The sequence below is a fragment of the Rhinoraja longicauda genome, chromosome 1 (genome assembly GCF_053455715.1).
Source record: "Rhinoraja longicauda isolate Sanriku21f chromosome 1, sRhiLon1.1, whole genome shotgun sequence".
Lineage (NCBI taxonomy): Eukaryota > Metazoa > Chordata > Chondrichthyes > Rajiformes > Arhynchobatidae > Rhinoraja > Rhinoraja longicauda.
This window is the reverse complement of record NC_135953.1, coordinates 30557321-30578424: the sequence shown is the minus strand read 5'-3', so window position 1 is coordinate 30578424 and position 21104 is coordinate 30557321. Positions and strand designations below refer to the sequence as shown.

General features: G+C 41.0%; 1 protein-coding gene across 1 annotated transcript in view; it reads left to right on the top strand.

Moving 5' to 3' along the window:
* The window catches only part of LOC144608742 (A disintegrin and metalloproteinase with thrombospondin motifs 12-like), a 417538-nt gene that overhangs the window by 355314 nt on the left and 41120 nt on the right, over positions 1-21104 (top strand). Inside the window, exons 20-23 of the mRNA XM_078426828.1 lie at positions 3781-3933; positions 6119-6292; positions 6391-6537; positions 11337-11493. Of these exons, the coding sequence (XP_078282954.1) occupies positions 3781-3933; positions 6119-6292; positions 6391-6537; positions 11337-11493 (631 nt within the window). The remainder of the gene's footprint in view (positions 1-3780; positions 3934-6118; positions 6293-6390; positions 6538-11336; positions 11494-21104) is intronic.

Sequence of the window (21104 nt, the reverse complement as noted above, 5' to 3'; positions counted from 1 at the left end):
GTTAACACTACTATTGGAATAAAACTATATAGTGGGCAGCACGGTAGCGCAGCGGTAGAGTTGCTGCTTTACAGCGAATGCAGCGCCGGAGACTCAGGTTCGATCCTGACTACGGGTGCTGCACTGTAAGGAGTTTGTACGTTCTCCCCGTGACCTGCGTGGGTTTTCTCCGAGATCTTCGGTTTCCTCCCACACTCCAAAGACGTACAGGTATGTAGGTTAATTGGCTGGGTAAATGTAAAAATTGTCCCTAGTGGGTGTAGGATAGTGTTAATGTGCGGGGATCACTGGGCGGCACGGACTTGGAGGGCCGAAAAGGCCTGTTTCCGGCTGTATATATATGATATGATATGATTAGTTTATTGTCATATATACTTGGACGAGATAAAATTCTTTGTTCACATAAAGCTCACAGAATAAACACAAAATAGTGTCTGCACAATGCAATAATAAATATAACAGGTGCAAAACAGCAGACTAGTGCAAGATATTAATCGAAGTGACAATAATGTTTGGAAAAGGATACTCTTTGCTTATTAATCTGTTTTGCATAAAGAGGTATTGAAACAGCACCACCTGATAGTCCCTTCTGATCTTTGCTGTTTGTTTTACAGTGTTCGGCTACATGTGGCTACATGGAATTGGGACAAAAATGTCCTGAGTTTTTTCACTACTCAAACTCTGAGTAGTGAAAAAGAATATGAAAGTACAATAATGGAATAACCAAATGAGGTAGAGTTAAGAGTAAGAATGCACGGCAGCACTTCCAGGAATGAAGTGTGAAAGAGACCCTTGATTAAGGAGTCAGATAACAGTGGGGAAGAAGCTGTTCTGAACTCTGGATGTCTGTGCTTTTAAACTCCTACATCTTCTCCTAGAAGGTAAAAGAGAGAAATGGGACTGGTCAGGGTGACAGCAATCCTTGAAGATACTTCCAGCCTTCCTGATGGTACACATCATAAAATGGGATTGAATGGAAGGCAGTGATAGACTGAGCAATGAACAAAACAATGAGAAAATGAAAACTCAGGACATTTTTGTCCTGATCATGAACAGATCCCATTCACCTCGGGCTGTATCAAGCTAAATTCGACCCTTTCCAACCAGCATTTTAATCAGTCCAGATGCCAGCTACTTGTACCTCTGTAATACTACTGTCTTCCTGCTTCCTCATCTATGCTGTTGCAATCTCCAGGCTTAATATTTTTACAATATTTTCCTGGCCAGACCTCCCTCCGTTAAGTTCTTCTAAAAGAGGCAAGCTTTTCTTCTTAAACAACTTAGGCACCAGAGTTTTAGAAGAGCTTATGTGGCCATCACTCACCTCACACTTTGTCCAAACTGCATTGATTCACAAGATGCTAAAACCGTCAGAATTAATATTTGACCTGCCTACAATTCATAGTCAAATAAATTATAGGGAGCTAAACTAAAGCTGAGTTTTAAAGGGAAGGGCCTGTTCAAAAAAACATGTTCAGACCCTGAATTGGATCACAATGCTGGGTTAATCCTATGCTTAGGTCACTTGGTAGCTGGAAGACCAAAACTTAGAAAAATTCCAGATCAGAAACAACTTCTCTCCCACCCTGCACGCCTTCAGCGCCTCTACAACCTCTTCAGATCACTATATAAAATTCTACAGAATCAGCACTACCTTAAGCCCTTGTACCACTAGCCTGCAGTGGAAATTTGAGCATGCCCTCTACAGTCAGAAATTGGAATAGATGTTGCCAGACTAATTTGTACCAAGACAGTATTTCAATCTAAAGAATTATAAATATTTTAAGGTGCAGTGAAGCCTTATACGTTAGCAATATAAATTACAATATAAGTTGTAACATTACATTCATGCCTGGATCAGAAGACTGTGCAGCTGTCAAGACAAAAGCACCAAAATATCTGTCTGCAGAGAGTAAGAATGCCCCTTGCTTCCTTTATATTGAGGGAATATGACTGGAGGCATTTCTGGGCCACTCTGGGAACTCACCTACTGACGCCATCATTGGAAACAGTGAAGAAAGACACAAAATACTGGACTAACTCAAAGGGTCAGGTAAGATCTATGGAGAAAAGGAATCATTGACGTTTCAGATCTAAACCCGAAACACCACCTATTCTTTTGCTTCAGAGATACTGCCAGACCCGCTGAGTTATTCCAGCATTTTGTGTTGGAATGGTCTTGACCCAAAATGTCACCTATTCTTTTTTTCCGGAGATACTGCCGGAGCCGCTGAGTTACTCCAGCATTTTTGTGTGCAAAGGGTCTTGACCCGAAATGCCACCTATTCCTTTTCTCTAGAGATGCTGCATGACTGCTTTTTGTGTCCATCATCGGTGTAAACTAGTATCTGCAGAACCATCTGTAAAATCTGCTCATCCCCCAAAGACCAGAGACTGGGAGGATGGATCCGACGACAATGATGGATATGACCGGCAAGGAGCAACACTGGTAGGAGAGGAGATGGAACCGGGGTCAGGCCTATCGCACCCAAGGAGATCAGCTGCAGGAGGCTTCCCCAGGGCACAAAGGTGGACAGGCTAGGAGAGGGATGCTGGTTCGCAGGCCGACCCGCACGTCCAAGGGAAGGTGATGGCTGGAGGCCTGCAGAAGCCAGTGGCATCCCTGCAATGGACACTGCTCAAATTACCTAGAGGGGTACCAACACTGCTCAAAATACCTCTTGGAGGGGACGATGCTCCTCAAACTGCGGAGCATCTTGGACAATACAGCTCACCCCCCTCCATGACACACTGATGGCACACTGGTTAACACGAGGAGCACCTTCAGCAACAGACTGGTTACACTAAGATGCAGCACAGAACGCCACAGGCGATCCTTTTTCCTTGTGGTTATCAGACTGTACAACTCCTCCCCCTTCTGTGATGGGGTAGACTGACTACCAACCCACAGCCTCTCCCCAATCTTTGCACATCCCCAATCCTGGACTTTCCACTCATCACTTTAATTTCTTGTATCTTGTTGTGTTTTATGACCGTTGGCAGACCAATTTCCCTCCTGGGATAAATAAAGGTCTATCGCAGAGTGGACAGAACTTTGAAAATGGCACCAACGTTTGGTGCCTCTTGCCCATGGGATCAGTAGACTTTTCCTATACAATTTGCCAATCGGGAGATGTCCTTGATCTACTCGACTGGTTGTAAGAAAATAATTTCACAATGCATTTGCACTTCACACATGTGACAATAATAAAAGCACCAGCTGGGGGCCGTAACAAATGATGGTCAGGTGTTCATAATCACTATTATGGTTTCTGGAGGGATTAACATAGAAGTGGCATATTTACATGTAATTTTCAACTGCCTGCACATAAACACAAATTTAAGTGTATACCTGGAGTCAATACATGTAAATATTGAACAGTCATTTATATTAAAATGAATGGGGATACCAAAATGTGAATGAAAGCATTAAGCAACAAAAAAATACCGATTCTTTGCAGTCTCAAAACAAAATCCGAGTTGAAAGATTTGGATAGCATAACATTATGGAACGATCTTTCTGTACCCAAATTCAAAGCTATAGCGTGTATTACAGATTTGTGCATCCCCAGTCTCTAACATTTTGTACTGGGATTGCATAGTATTGTGAAACACGCCATTCAAATGTGCCCGATACACAGAGGCAGCACCTGCAAATTCATTCTGTGAGTCCAATTTTTATTTGTATGCTTATGACGATTGTACATTTAGCAAACTGCTATGTCTGTTTCCAGTTGCCATGGCTTTGTGTGCTTCATGACCCCATTACTTTTTGTGCAGTGCTCTACCACATGTGGAGTTGGTGCTGTATGGAGACAGGTGGAGTGCAGTACTGATGAAGAATCTGACTGTGACAAGATTAAGAAACCAGTCCCTGCTAGGAGATGTTTTGTACGTCCATGTGCTGCATGGAAAATAGGTAACTGGAGCAAGGTAAGCAAGGGGAAATTACAGAGGGATCAAGGGAATAGTTATGTCCTGCTTCCTCACCACCACTTGACTCACTTTAACCCATTTTCCCCGAGAGAACTGCAATCCATTAGTCATAGAATCATGCAGCATGGAAACAGGCCCTTCAGCCCAAAGTCGTTGCTGACCATGAACTCCCATTTAAGCTAGTCTCATTGCCTGTGTTTGGCCCATATCATTCTGAATCTTTAGAAAGATCTTTATTGTGCTATGTTATTTCACCAAGGTGGCACAGTGGCAAAGCAATAGAGCTGCTAGGTTACAGCGCCAGAGGTACAGGTTCAATCCTGACCTCAGGTGTTGTCTGTGTGGAGTCTCCCTTTGACCGTGTGGGTTTTGTCCAGGTACCTCCACATTCCAAATATGTACTATTTTGCAGGTTAATTGGCTTCTGTAAATTGCCTCAAGTGTGTAGGATAGAATTATTCTTCAAAGTACAAAGGATAGGGTAGTCAGTGGCTTGATGAAGGTCTCTGTGATTACTTAATCTTCTGGCTCTCACAGCTACAGCCATATGTTGAAAATAGCTACCGACAGCCATAGAACTGCAGTAAGAAAAAACTTTTAACAATTGAAGAAGCTGAATAATTAACCAAATTTACCAGAAGAAAAATGAACTATGAATATTGGAACTATGAAATGCAAGAGCTAGAACTAATGATTCAGTAAATATTGAATCCAGTGTTGAGCTCAGACGCTGTAATATATGGTCAGAATGGCTGTGGGAAGAGGCCACCTTGTCCTGATTCATTATATTCCTCACCTCTCCCTGGTAGTTCAGCATCGTACTTGAAGACTGAATCGATGTATTCTGCAAAGCACTTACACATTATGTGTTTGGCAGGAGTCATGTGCGTGCACAATACCAAGGCACAAAACAACAAGCATTCTATTTTGAGCTCTTACATGGGAAGAGGTTAACAGACAGACAGAGACAAGGGTTCAAGAATGGTTCAAATCGTTCTTGTAAGAAATACAGAAACAAGGAGCTGCAGATGCTGGCTTGCACAAAACGACAAAGTGCTGGAGTGACTCAGCGGGTCAGGCAGCATCTCTGGAGAACATCGATAGATGACGTGTTGGGTAGGGTGGTCTGAAGAATGGTCCTGACCCGAAATGTCATCTATCCATATTCTCCTTGGGATGGGACGGAGAACATCAAGTACATGCACTGGCAGTGCAGAAGCAGGTGCGGCATCTCCCTTGGTTGCACGGAAGGTGTCATGAGCAGAGGCATGGATGATGGACAGAGAGTTGGGAGTATGTGCAAAAAAATGCTGGAAATACTCAGCAGCTCAGGCGTCAATAGAAACATAGAAAATAGGTGCAGGAGGAGGCCATTTGGCCTGACGAGCCAGCACCGCCATTCATTGTGATCAAGGCTGATCATCAGTAACCTGTGCCTGCCTTCTCCCCATATCCCTTGATTCCACTAGCCCCTAGAGCTTTATCTAACTCTCTGTTAAATTCATCCAGTGAATTGGCCTCCACTTCCTTTTGCGGCATAGAATTCCACAAATTCATAACTCTCTGGGTGAAAACGTTTTTTCTCACCTCAATTTTAAATGGCCTCCCCTTTATTCTTAGACGGTGGCCCCTGGTTCTGGACGCCCACCATTGGAAACATTTTTCCTGTATCTAGCTTGTCCAGCCTTTTTACATTTTATCCGTTTCTATGAGATCCCCTCTCATCCTCCTAAATTCCGGTGAATACAAGCCCAGTCTTTCCAATCTTTCCTCATATGACAGTCCCGCCATCCTGGGGATTAATCTCGTGAACCTACTCTGCACTGCCTCATGAGATGAAAACAAGTTGTCATTTCAGAATGATAAAAAAACAAGCCACATTCGTTGCTACATAAAAAAAAAAGAAACAGAAGGAGTAGAAAATTTTGCCCCTTGATCCAGTTCCACCATACAACAAGATTACAGCTCATTTTCCACTTCAACACCAAAACCCAATCTACCTCCATTTGCTTTGATTCCACTAATGTCTAGAAATCTATCATTCTATGTTTTAGTTTAAATATAACATCGCATAGCATATTATATTTAAGTAGATTCTCTCTGCTGGAATAAGTGTAAATATTTTTTTTCTTCCTGATGCATGAACTGTTTTACTTACTGTTCCTTGCTTGGTACATTGCAGTGTTCAGAAAACTGTGGAGGTGGTATTAAAATCCGTGATGTACAGTGTATGGATACTCGAGATAAAAGACCGCTGCGACCTTTCCACTGCCAGTTACTAGGAGCCAAACCAGCCACAAATCTTCACTGTAATCCAAAGGCCTGCAGTGAATGGAATATTTCTGCTTGGAGTAAGGTGACAGAGTCAGTTCCTTGATTCGGATCAAGTTATGGGAAAGGGGTTTTGATTTTGTTAAAATGAATGTAATTTGTCTTACATGCATTTTCCTCCAGTGTTCAAAAACGTGTGGCATTGGAATGCAAGAACGGTCAGTTTACTGTGTGGGGCACAAGCCGTGCAATCCTAAAGTACAGCCTCAAGCCACCATACCCTGCAATAATCAGCCGTGCACCGAGTGGGTGACTGGAACCTGGAGTGAGGTGGGTGAAACACTCAGATCTGGGACTTCAATTTCTGTTGAAAATTAAGGACAAAATAATCAATTACACATCAGAATTGAATTAAATATGAAATCTCTGCATTAGTTAAAATTGTGTTTATACTACACATAATTTTTCTACCTTTATTTGGAATATTAAAGCTCTGGGGTCTTGCAGAGTCAGGATAAAATTATATTAAATATAATATCACTAGGCGTGATACACACTGAAAGCAATTCACGATATATGAGAGAGGTCTGAAGAAGGGTTACTCCAGTTTTCTGTGTCTATCTTCAAGATATATATGATATTATTTGGCTCATCCTCTCTGCACATTTTAATTTCTAATATAATGTCACATGCAAGGAAGTCATTGGAATTGTGGTGCTCCTGATATTAACAACCTCAACTCTGTGGTAACTAATTCAAATAAATGGAAAGAGTCTCATATTTACCACAATAAAAACATATTATTATGTGCTTTACACACCCGCAGGACTGTTTTCAGAAATGTTGTCCAAATTCCCTGCTCAGATTAGAGTAATTTTAGTTATTTTCTTCATTCTTGCTGGGAATGTTGTTGTTCATTTCTGGTTAGAATGTAATGGCTTGCTTGAATATCAAATAAAATTGCTGATGCTGGAATCAAAAATAAAAATAGAAACTTGTCAAGATCATAAGTGATATGAGCAGAATTAGGCTGTTCAGCCCATCAAGTCTACTCTGCCATTCAATCGTGGCTGATCTATCTCTCCCTCCTAACCCCATTCTTCTGCCTTCTCCCCATAGCCTCTGATACCCGTACTAGTCTCTCCCTCTAACCCCATTCTCCTGCCTTCTCCCCATAACTTCTGACATCCGTATTAGTCAAATAGCAACTGTGGAAAGAGAAACTAGTCAACATTTCAGGTTAACGGCCTTTCATCAGAAATGGCTTGCTTTACCTCTTAAAAAGATGATTAAGAATCAATTACATGGGTGTGGTTCTGCGATCCCTTGGACTATCTTTAATTGGACTCAACTGGCTTTACCTTGTTCTAAACGTTATTCCTTTATCATGTATCTATACACTGTAAATAGCTCGATTGTAATCATGTATTGTCTTTCCACTGACTGGTTGGCACACAACAAAAGCTTTTCACTGTACCTCGCTCGGTACACATAATAATAAACTAAACTGAACAGAACTGAGATCACATACAAAGCAGCCAGATAAGGTCGGCAGATTTTCCTTCACTGAAAGGTATTTTTGAACAAGGAAGGTCCAGTAGCTGCTAGATGCAAACTTGTTTAACAAAAAATTGAACTGAATGCAAACTGAAATGTCTTACTATCCATTAGATGCTTTAATATTACTAAAATTACCTAACTATTAAAGGCTTTTGGAGGACAATTAGTGAACTATTATTTCCAGTCTCTTGGTTCAGTGTTAACAGAGAATAATCTCAGGATGTGCATTAAAATCAATTTGCAAAAGGCCCACTGAGGTCATCTCAAATAGCTTTAATTTCACATTCTGTACAATTCAACTAGGAACTTATAAATAGAGAAAAAATATTTCTAAGCATGGCAAACCTTTTGCCCACATCTGGCGATTAGAAATGATTTTATATTTTGAGGAAACAGAAGGGATCGTTACATAGCCACAGGCACTTTCCCTGCAGCTGTAACACTATGTTCAGTACTCTGAATATTTTCTCTTTTGCACTACCTTTTAATAGACAATAGACAATAGGTGCAGGAGTAGGCCATTCAGCCCTTTGAGCCAGCACCGCCATTCAATGTGATCATGGCTGATCACTCTCAATCAGTACCCCGTTCCTGCCTTCTCCCCATACCCCCTCACTCCGCTATCCTTAAGAGCTCTATCCAGCTCTCTCTTGAAAGCATCCAACGAACTGGCCTCCACTGCCTTCTGAGGCAGAGAATTCCACACCTTCACCACTCTCTGACTGAAAAAGTTCTTCCTCATCTCCGTTCTAAATGGCGTACCCCTTATTCTTAAACTGTGGCCCCTTGTTCTGGACTCCCCCAACATTGGGAACATGTTTCCTGCCTCTAATGTGTCCAATCCCCTAATTATCTTATATGTTTCAATAAGATCCCCCCTCATCCTTCTAAATTCCAGTGTATACAAGCCCAATCGCTCCAGCCTTTCAACATACGACAGTCCCGCCATTCCGGGAATTAACCTAGTGAACCTACGCTGCACGCCCTCCATAGCAAGAATATCCTTCCTCAAATTTGGAGACCAAAACTGCACACAGTACTCCAGGTGCGGTCTCACCAGGGCCCGGTACAACTGTAGAAGGACCTCTTTGCTCCTATACTCAACTCCTCTTGTTACGAAGGCCAACATTCCATTGGCTTTCTTCACTGCCTGCTGTACCTGCATGCTTCCTTTCATTGACTGATGCACTAGGACACCCAGATCTCGTTGAACTCCCCCTCCTCCTAACTTGTACTGATGTATTATCTGATTTACCTGGATAGCATGCAAAATAAAATTTTGCACTGTATCTCGGTACACGTAACACTAATAAACCCATACCAGTGCCAATGAAATGCCATTGATTAAAATGATGGAATGAAGCTTTGAAACACAGTTAAATGGCAAGCAGCTGGAAAATAAAAACAGCTTGAGCTATCAATATTTAAGTCAGTTGACTTTACAACCCTTTGGTTATTAGCATCTTGTGGCAGCAGACGCAGAATAACTTCCTTTCTCTACCAGTTTAGTCACTGGTACATTCCTTTATTCTTCATCATTTCATAAGGTCACATGATCATGTGATAGGAGCAGAATTAGGCCATTTGGCCAATCAAATCTACTCCGCCATTCAATCATGGCTGATCTATCTCTCCCTCCGAACCCCGTTCTCCTGCCTTCTCCCCATAACCCCTGACCAAGTACTAACCAAGGATATATCTCTGCTTTAAAAATGTTCACCACCCTCTGACTAAAGAAATTCCTCCCCATTTCCTTTTTAAATGAACGTCCTTTAATTTTGAGGCTATGATCTCTAGTCCTAGACTCCCCCATTAGCAGAAACATCCTCTCCACATCCACTCTATGCAAGCCTTTCACTATTTGATAAGTTTCAACGAGGTTCCCCCTCACTATTTCCTGCAAAAGAAAACAAAATATTACTGAAAATTCTAATATAATTTATTTAATCAAGCTTTCTGCAATCATGTTAATTTAACAGTGCATGTTATTTGAACACTCTCATGGTGTTCAATTTACCAGAAACAATCAAATTAAATCAGTTTTAAACAGGAAAAGATTATATTAACATCTACTGTAAAAAAAAAAAAATTATATCTAGTAGTCCAGGCCAATGTCAATCTAACACAATACAATCAAATCATATGGACGTCCAATGTATTACAGATCTAATAAAATCAAATCCAATCAAATTCTTCAGTGCAGATTAAACACTTCCAATCCAATCAGTTAATTCTTTGTAAATAAAGTATACGAAAATATAGCCTGCTATAATGAATGAATACTTAAATTTCACATGTACATTTCCAAAGACCTGCAATATCATTATAATACCACCACTGAACTGTTGTAAAATGTGTAGCTTTATTAAATAAACCCACATTCCAGTTGGTGCTGAGTCTTTAGAATTTGTACATTTGCAGGTCCTAGATTTTAAATTCAAGCCTTAGTCAACTTTTGAATTAACCTGTATGATATTCTCTTCTATTTTTTTTGTGATCACAGGCTCATGATTTATGCATCTTTGATTTGCGGAGAAATAGGTAACATTGGTGGAAATAATCTAGATGGTCAAAAATCATGAAAAAAAAAATCTCAGGTGATAAAAAGACCCAGTAAATCTATAGAATTTATCTTTCAGCGGCAAACTCTGAACATCTATATAAATTCCTTGAGGAAAATAGAAACAAAATTTTACTTATTGACAACAATAGGCTTGCAACGTTCACTAGCTGACAAGGCATGAACATAATGAACCTAAGGATTCATGTCTTTGGAATGTGCCCAATGACCACTGCCCCACAATGGGGCATCTTGGTTGGGATGGGCAAGTTGAACCAAAGGGCATGTTTCCATGCTGTATGATTCTATCACTCTATGACAAGAACCAGAAGCTCCCGGAGCAGAGGAACCATGGGGATTTGTCACAAAATGGCAAGACACTTTCTCAGTCCAAATGGTTACCCTTGTTATCCTGATTTGGATTCCTATATGGTAGATACAAAGAACATTCTCTGAAGGGTAAAAAAATTTATGCATATAAATTATGAAAGTTGTTTTGAGGTTTTTTGGATAAGAAACAGCTGTTGTTTTAATAAAGAACAAAACAACATGCTCAGGCAGCATCTGTGGAGAGATGCAAACTCATTTAAGTTTGATCACCTCTCTTCAAAATAACTTTTCTGTTTCATTCAATACCTTATATTTGGTAATATTAACAATTTCTCATTGTAATTAACCTGAATTTTTCTTTATTATTTTATTTTCCTCTTTTTCTCCTTCCTTACTTCTCTTTATTTAAAAACGTGTCCATCATTAACATTTCCCATCTCTGTTAAGAAGACATTGAGCAGAAACAGTAACTTGCATTTTCTCTTCACAGATGCTGCTTGACCTGCTGAGTTCTTCCAACAGTTTCTTGCTCCAGATTTCAGCAACTGCCATCTCTTGTGTCACCAGTTTCTGTTTTTATTACTTGTTATGAGTGTACTCCTTTCACTCATTTACGTGAATGAAGAGAGTTTCTTTTTGGTACTATTTATATTAATAGATCTTTGCTTCAATACTGTAGTGTTCTGCATCCTGTGGAGGAGGTACTCAGCACCGGATGGTGAAATGCATCAACACGGACACTAATAAAACAGAGGAAGACAGCAGATTTTGTAAGCTTGAGCCAAGCCCTAGTGTGGCACAGTTGTGCAACCGTCAAAAGTGCACCAACAGCAAGGGTAAGCAAATGTTACAATCAGTGCAAGAAATAATGTCTGCTGAGCGTTTTGTGTTGTGGCCGGTGGAAAATCAAAATTGTGGAGAAAGTTTATCAAAAAAAGACACAAAGTGCTGGAGTGACTCAGTGGGTCAATCAGCATCTCTGGTGAACATGGATCGGCAATGTTTCCGCTCGGGACTCTTCTTTAGAACGATCTCCTTACAAAGTAACTGTAAACCTATGCAAGGATTAGTGAAAAAAACAAACACACTTGAAGCAACGTGCTCTTAAAATTTTAGTTGACCGTTGAATTGAGTGTGGGTGTGCTTGCTGTGGCAGGCTACATATCGGTGACAGGCTATGGGAGAGAAATCTGTGAAGCTCCATTGGTTGATATGTGACTCGAGCAAATATCCTCAATGATGCAATGATGAAAGGAACTTATCCCACTTTTCAACATTCATTGGTTGTGTCAGCAAACGTCATTAAATCATGCTCAGCTGAAAGTTACTGAGTCTAATTCACCATTCAATCATGGCTGGTCTATCTTTTCATGGCAGCCCCATTCTCCTGCCTTCTCCTTGTAACCTTTGACACCCTTACTAATCCGGAACCTGTTCATCTCCACTTTAAAAATGCCTAAAGACGGGCTCCACAACCATCTATGGCAATGAATTCCACAGATTCACCACCCTCTGACTAAAGAAATTCATCCTCATCTCTTTTCTAATACTTTTATTCTTATACTTAGGACATACAATTTTTTTTTATTCCTTAACTTTTGGCCATTGGACTGTGTAAGTTAGTGTCACAGTAAAAAAATCACTTTTTTTGTTATGTATAATGACTGCACTGTATTAAATGCCTACGTGTTATTCTTGTACCTGTGGGATTCTGAAAAATATTATTAAGTTTTGAATTGTTTTAGCCATATTGGTATTGTCCAGGTCAATCAAATGGTAGTCTGCATTCCTCTCACAACTTTAGTTAGAAATCATGGAGAAAGTAACAACCATGGCTTGTTCTCTAGCCAATGTTCATTGATGTTTTGCTTGTGGTTTCCTCCGCTGCTCAACCAGGACATAAATCTGAAAGGACATGGAAAAAAATCAAAAAAAGATTAAAAGCAGGGACTAATTAGTGAAATGAAAGGCTCTACTGTGATGGGGATTATATATTTCTGGAAGGGAAATAAAAGCTGGCCTTGATGTCTGTTGCTTTGATCGACTGGATCAGGCTCTACTTTTGACAGTGGTTTGAAAGAGAACTGATAATGAGGTGCTGCTTGTGGGTCAGTCTATTCATAAACTATGTATCAAAGCAAAATGCCGTGGAGGTCAAATCCCAGTGAATGCTGCCTGGATGTCCTGAGCTGAGGTGCTAGATGCCTGGCCCATCAGCATTTGGCAAACCTTGTAAAACAAGATAGGCTGTTGATGTGAATGGAGTAGTTAAGGTGCAGGTGAATAGTAGTTAAGGTGCAGGTTACTGATTTATTTCACATCCGATAGTTTAATCAATATTTAAGTTACGATTAATAATCAATATTAATGGTTTCATTAGTTTTCATCAGATAAATGTGCTTTATTTAGTATAAGAAAATAACTGCAGATGCTGGTACAAATCGAAGGTATTTATTCACAAAATGCTGGAGTAACTCAGCAGGTCAGGCAGCATTTCGGGAGAGAAGGAATGGGTGACGTTTCGGGTCGAGACCCTTCAGACTGAAGAAGGGTCTCGACTCGAAACGTCACCCATTCCTTCTCTCCCGAGATGCTGCCTGACCTGCTGAGTTACTCCAGCATTTTGTGAATAAATACCTTCAATGTGCTTTATTTAACTTTTTTTTTGTAACTAATTTTTAATTTGATTAATTCTGTGCATATATTGTGACAGTTTTTAAATGTCTCTGACTGAAAAGGTCTTTGACAACATGACTTGTCAAGAACAGTTCAGGGAGGTGGGGCCTCAGGACCGACCAACTATTCAGACTTTCAGAGTAATCACAGACTGCCCAAATGCAGGGGATGATTGCAGGTGCAAAGCCTCATGGTAATCTCAGGAATGTAAGATGTGAAGCGGCTCAAGCATGATACGACCCAATGTATAACTTCAGAATACACTAGAAGAAGTAGACCTTAAGTCCAGTTTTAACCAGCAACTTCAAAGACTTGAACGTGATATTGACTAATTGAACATGATATTGAATAATTAACTATGAGAATATGGAAGTATTGTACAAATGAGTTCTGATTGAATCTTTTGTGCAAAATATTTATGGGTTTAGAGGTCTATAAAATGATGAGAAGAATAGATCGGGTAGACGCAGAGTAACTTTTTCACACGGAGTGTTTTACTGCTTACATTTTTTTAAGATTGCTTAAAGGAACCACAATAACCACCCTCATAACATTACACCTCAAAAGTACTTAATTGTCATAGTCACACAGCATGGAAACAGGCCCTTCAGCCCAACTTGCCCACACCAACCAACATGTCCCATCCACATGTCCCACCTGCCTGCGTTTGGCCCATATACCTCAAAACATGTCCTATTCGTGTACCTGTCCAATTGTTTCTTACAAGTTGCAAAAGTCCCTTCCTCAACAACAATAGACAATAGACAATAGACAATAGGTGCAGGAGTAGGCCATTCAGCCCTTCGAGCCAGCACCGCCATTCAATGCGATCATGGCTGATCACTCTCAATCAGTACCCCGTTCCTGCCTTCTCCCCATACCCCCTAACTCCGCTATCCTTAAGAGCTCTATCCAGCTCTCTCTTGAAAGCATCCAACGAACTGGCCTCCACTGCCTTCTGAGGCAGAGAATTCCACACCTTCACCACCCTCTGACTGAAAAAGTTCTTCCTCATCTCCGTTCTAAATAGCCTACCCCTTATTCTTAAAGTGTGGCCCCTTGTTCTGGACTCCCCCAACATTGGGAACATGTTATCTGCCTCTAATGTGTCCAATCCCCTAATTATCTTATATGTTTCAATAAGATCCCCCCTCATCCTTCTAAATTCCAGTGTATACAAGCCCAATCGCTCCAGCCTTTCAACATACGACAGTCCCGCCATTCCGGGAATTAACCTAGTGAACCTACGCTGCACGCCCTCCATAGCAAGAATATCCTTCCTCAAATTTGGAGACCAAAACTGCACACAGTACTCCAGGTGCGGTCTCACCAGGGCCCGGTACAACTGTAGAAGGACCTCTTTGCTCCTATACTCAACTCCTCTTGTTACGAAGGCCAACATTCCATTGGCTTTCTTCACTGCCTGCTGTACCTGCATGCTTCCTTTCATTGACTGATGCACTAGGACACCCAGATCTCGTTGAACTCCCCCTCCTCCTAACTTGACACCATTCAGATAATAATCTGCCTTTCTATTCTTGCTTCCAAAGTGAATAACCTCACACTTATCTACATTAAACTGCATCTGCCATGTATCCGCCCACTCACACAACCTGTCCAAGTCACCCTGCAGCCTTATTGCATCTTCCTCACAATTCACACTACCCCCCAACTTAGTACCATCTGCAAATTTGCTAATGGTACTTTTAATCCCTTCGTCTAAGTCATTAATGTATATCGTAAATAGCTGGGGTCCCAGCACCGAACCTTGCGGTACCCCACTGGTCACTGCCTGCCATTCCGAAAGGGACCCATTTATCCCCACTCTTTGCTTTCTGTCTGTCAACCAATTTTCTATCCATGTCAGTACCCTACCCCCAATACCATGTGCCCTAATTTTGCCCACTAATCTCCTATGTGGGACCTTGTCGAAGGCTTTCTGAAAGTCGAGGTACACCACATCCACTGACTCTCCCTTGTCAATTTTCCTAGTTACATCCTCAAAAAATTCCAGTAGATTTGTCAAGCATGATTTCCCCTTCGTAAATCCATGCTGACTCGGAATGATCCCGCTACTGCTATCCAAATGCTCAGCAATTTCGTCTTTTATAATTGACTCCAGCATCTTCCCCACCACTGATGTCAGACTAACTGGTCCATAATTACCCGTTTTCTCTCTCCCTCCTTTCTTAAAAAGTGGGATAACATTTGCTATCCTCCAATCCACAGGAACTGATCCTGAATCTATAGAACATTGAAAAATGATCTCCAATGCTTCCACTATTTCTAGAGCCACCTCCTTAAGTACTCTGGGATGCAGACCATCAGGCCCTGGGGATTTATCAGCCTTCAGTCCCATCAGTCTACCCAAAACCATTTCCTGCCTAATGTGGATTTCCTTCAGTTCCTCCATCACCCTAGGTTCTCCGGTCCCTAGAACATTTGGGAGATTGTGTGTATCTTCCTCAGTGAAGACAGATCCAAAGTAACAGTTTAACTCGTCTGCCATTTCTTTGTTCCCCATAATAAATTCCCCTGCTTCTGTCTTCAAGGGACCCACATTTGCCTTGACTACTTTTTTCCTCTTCACGTACCTAAAAAAACTTTCGCTATCCTCCTTTATATTATTGGCTAGTTTACCCTCGTACCTCATCTTTTCTCCCCGTATTGCCTTTTTAGTTAACTTTTGTTGCTCTTTAAAAGAGTCCCAATCCTCTATCTTCCCACTCTTCTTTGCTATGTTATACTTCCTCTCCTTAATTTTTATGCTGTCCCTGACTTCCCTCGTCAGCCACAGGTGTCTCTTACTCCCCTTAGAGTCTTTCCACCTCTTTGGAATAAATTGATCCTGCAACCTCTGCATTATTCCCAGGAATACCTGCCATTGCTGTTCTACCGTCTTCCCTGCTAGGGCCTCCTTCCAATCAATTTTGGCCAGCTCCTGCCTCATGCCTCTGTAATCCCCTTTGCTATACTGTAATACCGACACTTCCGATTTTCCCTTCTGCCTTTCCATTTGCAGAATAAAACTTATCATGTTGTGATCACTGCCTCCTAATGGCTCTTTTACCTCTAGTCCCCTTATCAGATCAGGATCATTACACAACACTAAATTCAGAATTGCCTTCTCCCTGGTAGGCTCCAGTATAAGCTGTTCTAAGAATCCATCTCGAAGGCACTCTACAAACTCTCTTTCCTGGGGTCCATTTCCAACCTGATTTTCCCAGTCTACCTGCATGTTGAAATCTCCCATAACCACCGTAGCATTACATTTTTGACACGCCAATTTTATCTCCTGATTCAACTTGCACCCTATGTCGAGGCTACTGTTTGGGGGCCTATAGATAACTCCCATTAGGGTCTTTTTACCCTTACAATTTCTCATTTCTATCCATACTGATTCAACATCTCCTGATTCTATGTCACCCCTTGCAAGGGAATGAATATCATTCCTTACCATCAGAGCAACCCCACCCCCTCTGCCCACCTGTCTGTCTTTTCTATACATTGTGTACCCCTGAATATTCAGTTCCCAGCCCTGGTCCTCTTGTAGCCATGTCTCAGTGATCCCTACAACATTATACTTGCCCATGACTAACTGAGCCTCAAGCTCATCCACTTTATTTTTTATACTACGCGCATTTAAGTACAACACTTTAACTTCTGTATTTACCTCCCCTCTCACATCGTTCACAATTGGCCCTGCCCTTAATTTCTTTTCCCCTCTAGAACTTCTGTTCCCATTCTTCCGAGAGTCTTTTGCAATATCTCCTGTATTCCCTTTTACCTCATCTTCATATTCAACCTTCTCTTGCAGTTTGTTCCATACACCCACCACCCTTTGTGTGAAAAAGTTACCCCTCAGATTCCTATTAAATCTTTCCCACTTAATCTTAAACCTATGTCCTCTGGCTCTCTATTCCCCTTCTCTGGGCAAGAGACACTACGTCTACCCGATCCATTCCTCTCATCATTTTATACACCTCTATAAGATCACCCTCATTCTCCTGTCTGCTTAACCTTTCCCTACATCTCAGACCCTCAAGTCCTGGAAACATCCTCGCAAATCTTCCCTCTACCCTTTCCAACTTGATAACATCATTCCTATAACATGGTGCTCAGAATTGAACACAATACTCCAAATGTGGTCTCACCAACGTCTTATATAACAGCAACATGACCTCCCAACTTCTATACTCAATATTTTGGCTGATGAAGGTCAATATGACAAAGGCCTTTCTGACTACTGTATCTACCTGCAATGCCACCTTCAAGGAAAAGTATAGTAAAATCAAGGATAATAAAATATTTTGGAATAACCTGAAAGGTACGATAAATTATTTAACTCTGTTAATCGGCATTAATGTACAAAACTGTTTTATCTAATGTCAGCCCCAGTCTCAAAGTATAGAATAGAATTGTAGACACAAAGTGCTGCAGTAACTCAGCGGGTCAGACAGCACCTCTGAAGAAGCTGAATAGGTGAGTTTTCAGCTGAAGTAAGATCCTGATGCAAAATGTCACCGATCTATGTTCTCCAGAGATGCTGCCTGATCCGTTGAGTTACTCCAGGCAATGGGAAAGAGCAGACAGGAGTGAAGTGAGTTTTATGTGACTAGATGAATGCAGCCATAAAACATACAGCAGTAAAGCACAGGAACAGGCCCTTCGGCCCACAATGTCGGTGCCGAAAATAATGAAGGGTTTAGAGAGCTATGGAGCAAATACTGGAAAATGGGGCAAGCCCAGAATGCCAATGTGATTGCAATGGACAAGGTGGGCTGAAGGGCATGCTTCCTAGTTCTATGAATCTAAGGCCATGGTGATCAAGGAGCAGCATTGCGTCCTTTCCAGAGGAAAGAAAAACAAGATTGGACGATATTACTGGCACTTGATTTGTGTGACAACACCCAGCACTGTGGCCTTGGCATCCAGTGAAACATCTCACTGCAACAAACTTACATTAATTGTGCCTTCATCATTGCCTCATTTTTATAAATCAATTCTTTGCTTTGTCACACCACCAAGAGGAACAGATGATGAAGGATGGTTGTTAATAGTTGAAGGAAGGACAAGATGTAGTTGTGCCGTTTTGAATCATGATATCGAGCAGAAGATGACAAGCAAGGTTGAAAGCCAAGGTCTCCATGAGCTCCTTCTGTATTACCCACTCCAACATTTGCTGTTTCATGCAAAGTATCAGTGTTTAGACATGCAGTTAAGAGGAATTAAATAGCCGAGGTCAGGATGTAGCTCTGGGTGATTAACAAAGCAAAACGGAATTGGAGGAGGTTGGTATGGATGAGACTGATGGCTGGTTGACTGGCTAAGACATTTCACACAAAATAAAACAGAAAAGTGCTTTTTAATCTGCCATCCTGGTTATCCTTCAATATACAATACAATACAATATATCTTTATTGTCATAGTACAGGGGTACAACGAGATTGGGAATGCGCTTTCCATACGATGCAATAAATTAATTCGCTAATCAGAAAATTTCAATAAGAGAACATGCAGCCTGATTAAATAATTTCAAAGGGAAGTTTTGCTACCAATCAATTTTTGAATTAGAGCAATCATTGCGGCATTGAGTTTTTAATGAAATTCAATAAAACTTCACAAATCAGCAAAAGTAACAATATGCATCGAATTGAATAAACTTGAAATTAATTATCACTTCAGCCTATTGTCATATTTTCTGAACAGTTAATCAGTACGTCTCAATTTAAGTTGCAGGCTATTAAAGACAGTTAATTCACAGAGTGCAAAAGAAATCACACTAAGATAGATGCTGTGAATTTTAAACGCACCACTCAATATGCTAGGCTTTTTAATCAGTTCAATGTGCTTGGATTATGCATTACAGCCTAAAACATTCAGGATTTTTTCAGTGTGCTATATCATTAAGGAAAAGCAAAATTTGCAGATGCCAGAAATCTGAAATAAAAACTAAACATAATAGGTTGTTTCTTAATAGGTACTCAGCAGGTTGGGCAGCATCTGTGGGGAGGGAAACTGTTAATGATTCAGATTGATGACCTTTTGTTCTGCTGAGTAGCTCCAGTTTTTAGATTTCCAGCATGCGCATCTTTTATCTTTTAGATTTTCTGTTTTTACATGAATGCGTCAATTGAGTCTTGTGGACTTTAATATATGTTTTAAATACTTTGATCTGGAAGCGGGCTTTGTCCTGTGTCAGCTGAAACCTACTCAATTCTTGCTGGGAAAGGAAATTTTGCTGTCTGTGACAATCTTTTTTTTTCAGACCCGGAGAAGTAAGGTTCTTAACTGCCCCATTGATTTGGAAAGTTGACTGTTCAAGTTACTTGGCACTGCTTGTAATATGTGTAAAGTATATTAACATCCAGAAGGAAATTCACTTTGGATCAAATCGTGTTCCTCTAATATTGGTGCATCTCCTTTAAAATAATGCTCTTTAATAGGTATATGTGCTGCTTGATATACCTATTCAGCCCACCAGGTCCACGACGACCAGCGATCCCCGCATATTAACACTATCCTACACACACTAGGGACAATTTTTACATTTACCATGCCAATTTACCTACATACCTGTACGTCTTTGGAGTATGGGAGGAAACCGAAGATCTCGGAAAAAACCCACGCAGGTCACAGGAAGGACGTACAAACTCCATACAGACAGCACCCATCGTCAGGATCGAACCCAGTTCTCTGGCACTGCAAGCGCTGTAAGGCAGCAACTCTACCGCTGCCGCCCTGTGGAGAGACTTTTTAAAAAACTAAACAGTTCTGAGGCACCTGAAGGCAGAGCAGCAGCAGAAACCCTGTGAATCCAGTCAAATATAGAGAGATAGCTGTAAAGTGAGGGGGGGGGGGGGGGGATATTTGTTTTTACTCAAAGAGTACTCGGTGTCTGGAATATGCCTCCACGGGAGGTGGTGGAAACAGATACGATAGCATGTTTAATCGGCATTTAGACATTTGAACAAGTAGGGAATTGAGGGATATAGACTGTGTGCAGGCAGATGGGAGTAATTTAATATGGCATCATGGCTGGCATAAACATTGTGGGCTCTACTGCTCTGTGTTTCATGTTCTGAAAGAGCAGATGGCAGATGGAGAATACACAGGAGACTCAGCGACTCACTGAAAACCATGATGTGCGTGCATTCTTTGGTGGTGTCAAGGCCATCTTTCGCGTAAAATTCCACGGTGTGGAATTAGATGTGAGCCAGGAAGGGAGGTGAACTCACCAGGGGGTTGAGAGGCAGTCAATGTCCTCATTCGTGACTGTGCTTTTGATGCCAGCATCACTGACTCCATCCCCTGAGAGAGATTGCTGGATGGACAGGGGAAAAATTCAGGGAAGTGTTAATCAACTCCTTGCAAAAGTGCAACACTCCCACTCACTCTTTGGAATCCCTGGGACATGAGCAGTAGTCAAAAGTCTCAGATTGTGACATGAAAGAATTCACTGAATTAAATAAATACAGAATAAAAATCACCAATTGTTTGCGTAAAGCTTCAATATTGTTTTTAAAAAAGTCCTGTTGGGAAAGGATATTTTGCTCCCTTTGCCTGTCTTTTTTTTTCTAGACCCAGAACAGTAAGGTTCTTAACAGTCCTCTGAAATTCAAGTACAGGTTCAAGTTTATTATCATATGCACAAGTAAAAATCAGGCACAATACAATCAAAAATCTTGCAGCATCACAAATGCCTGAGCTCTTGAACTTAATCATACACACAAAAACAAATAATACATAAATTATACCTAATTGACATGTA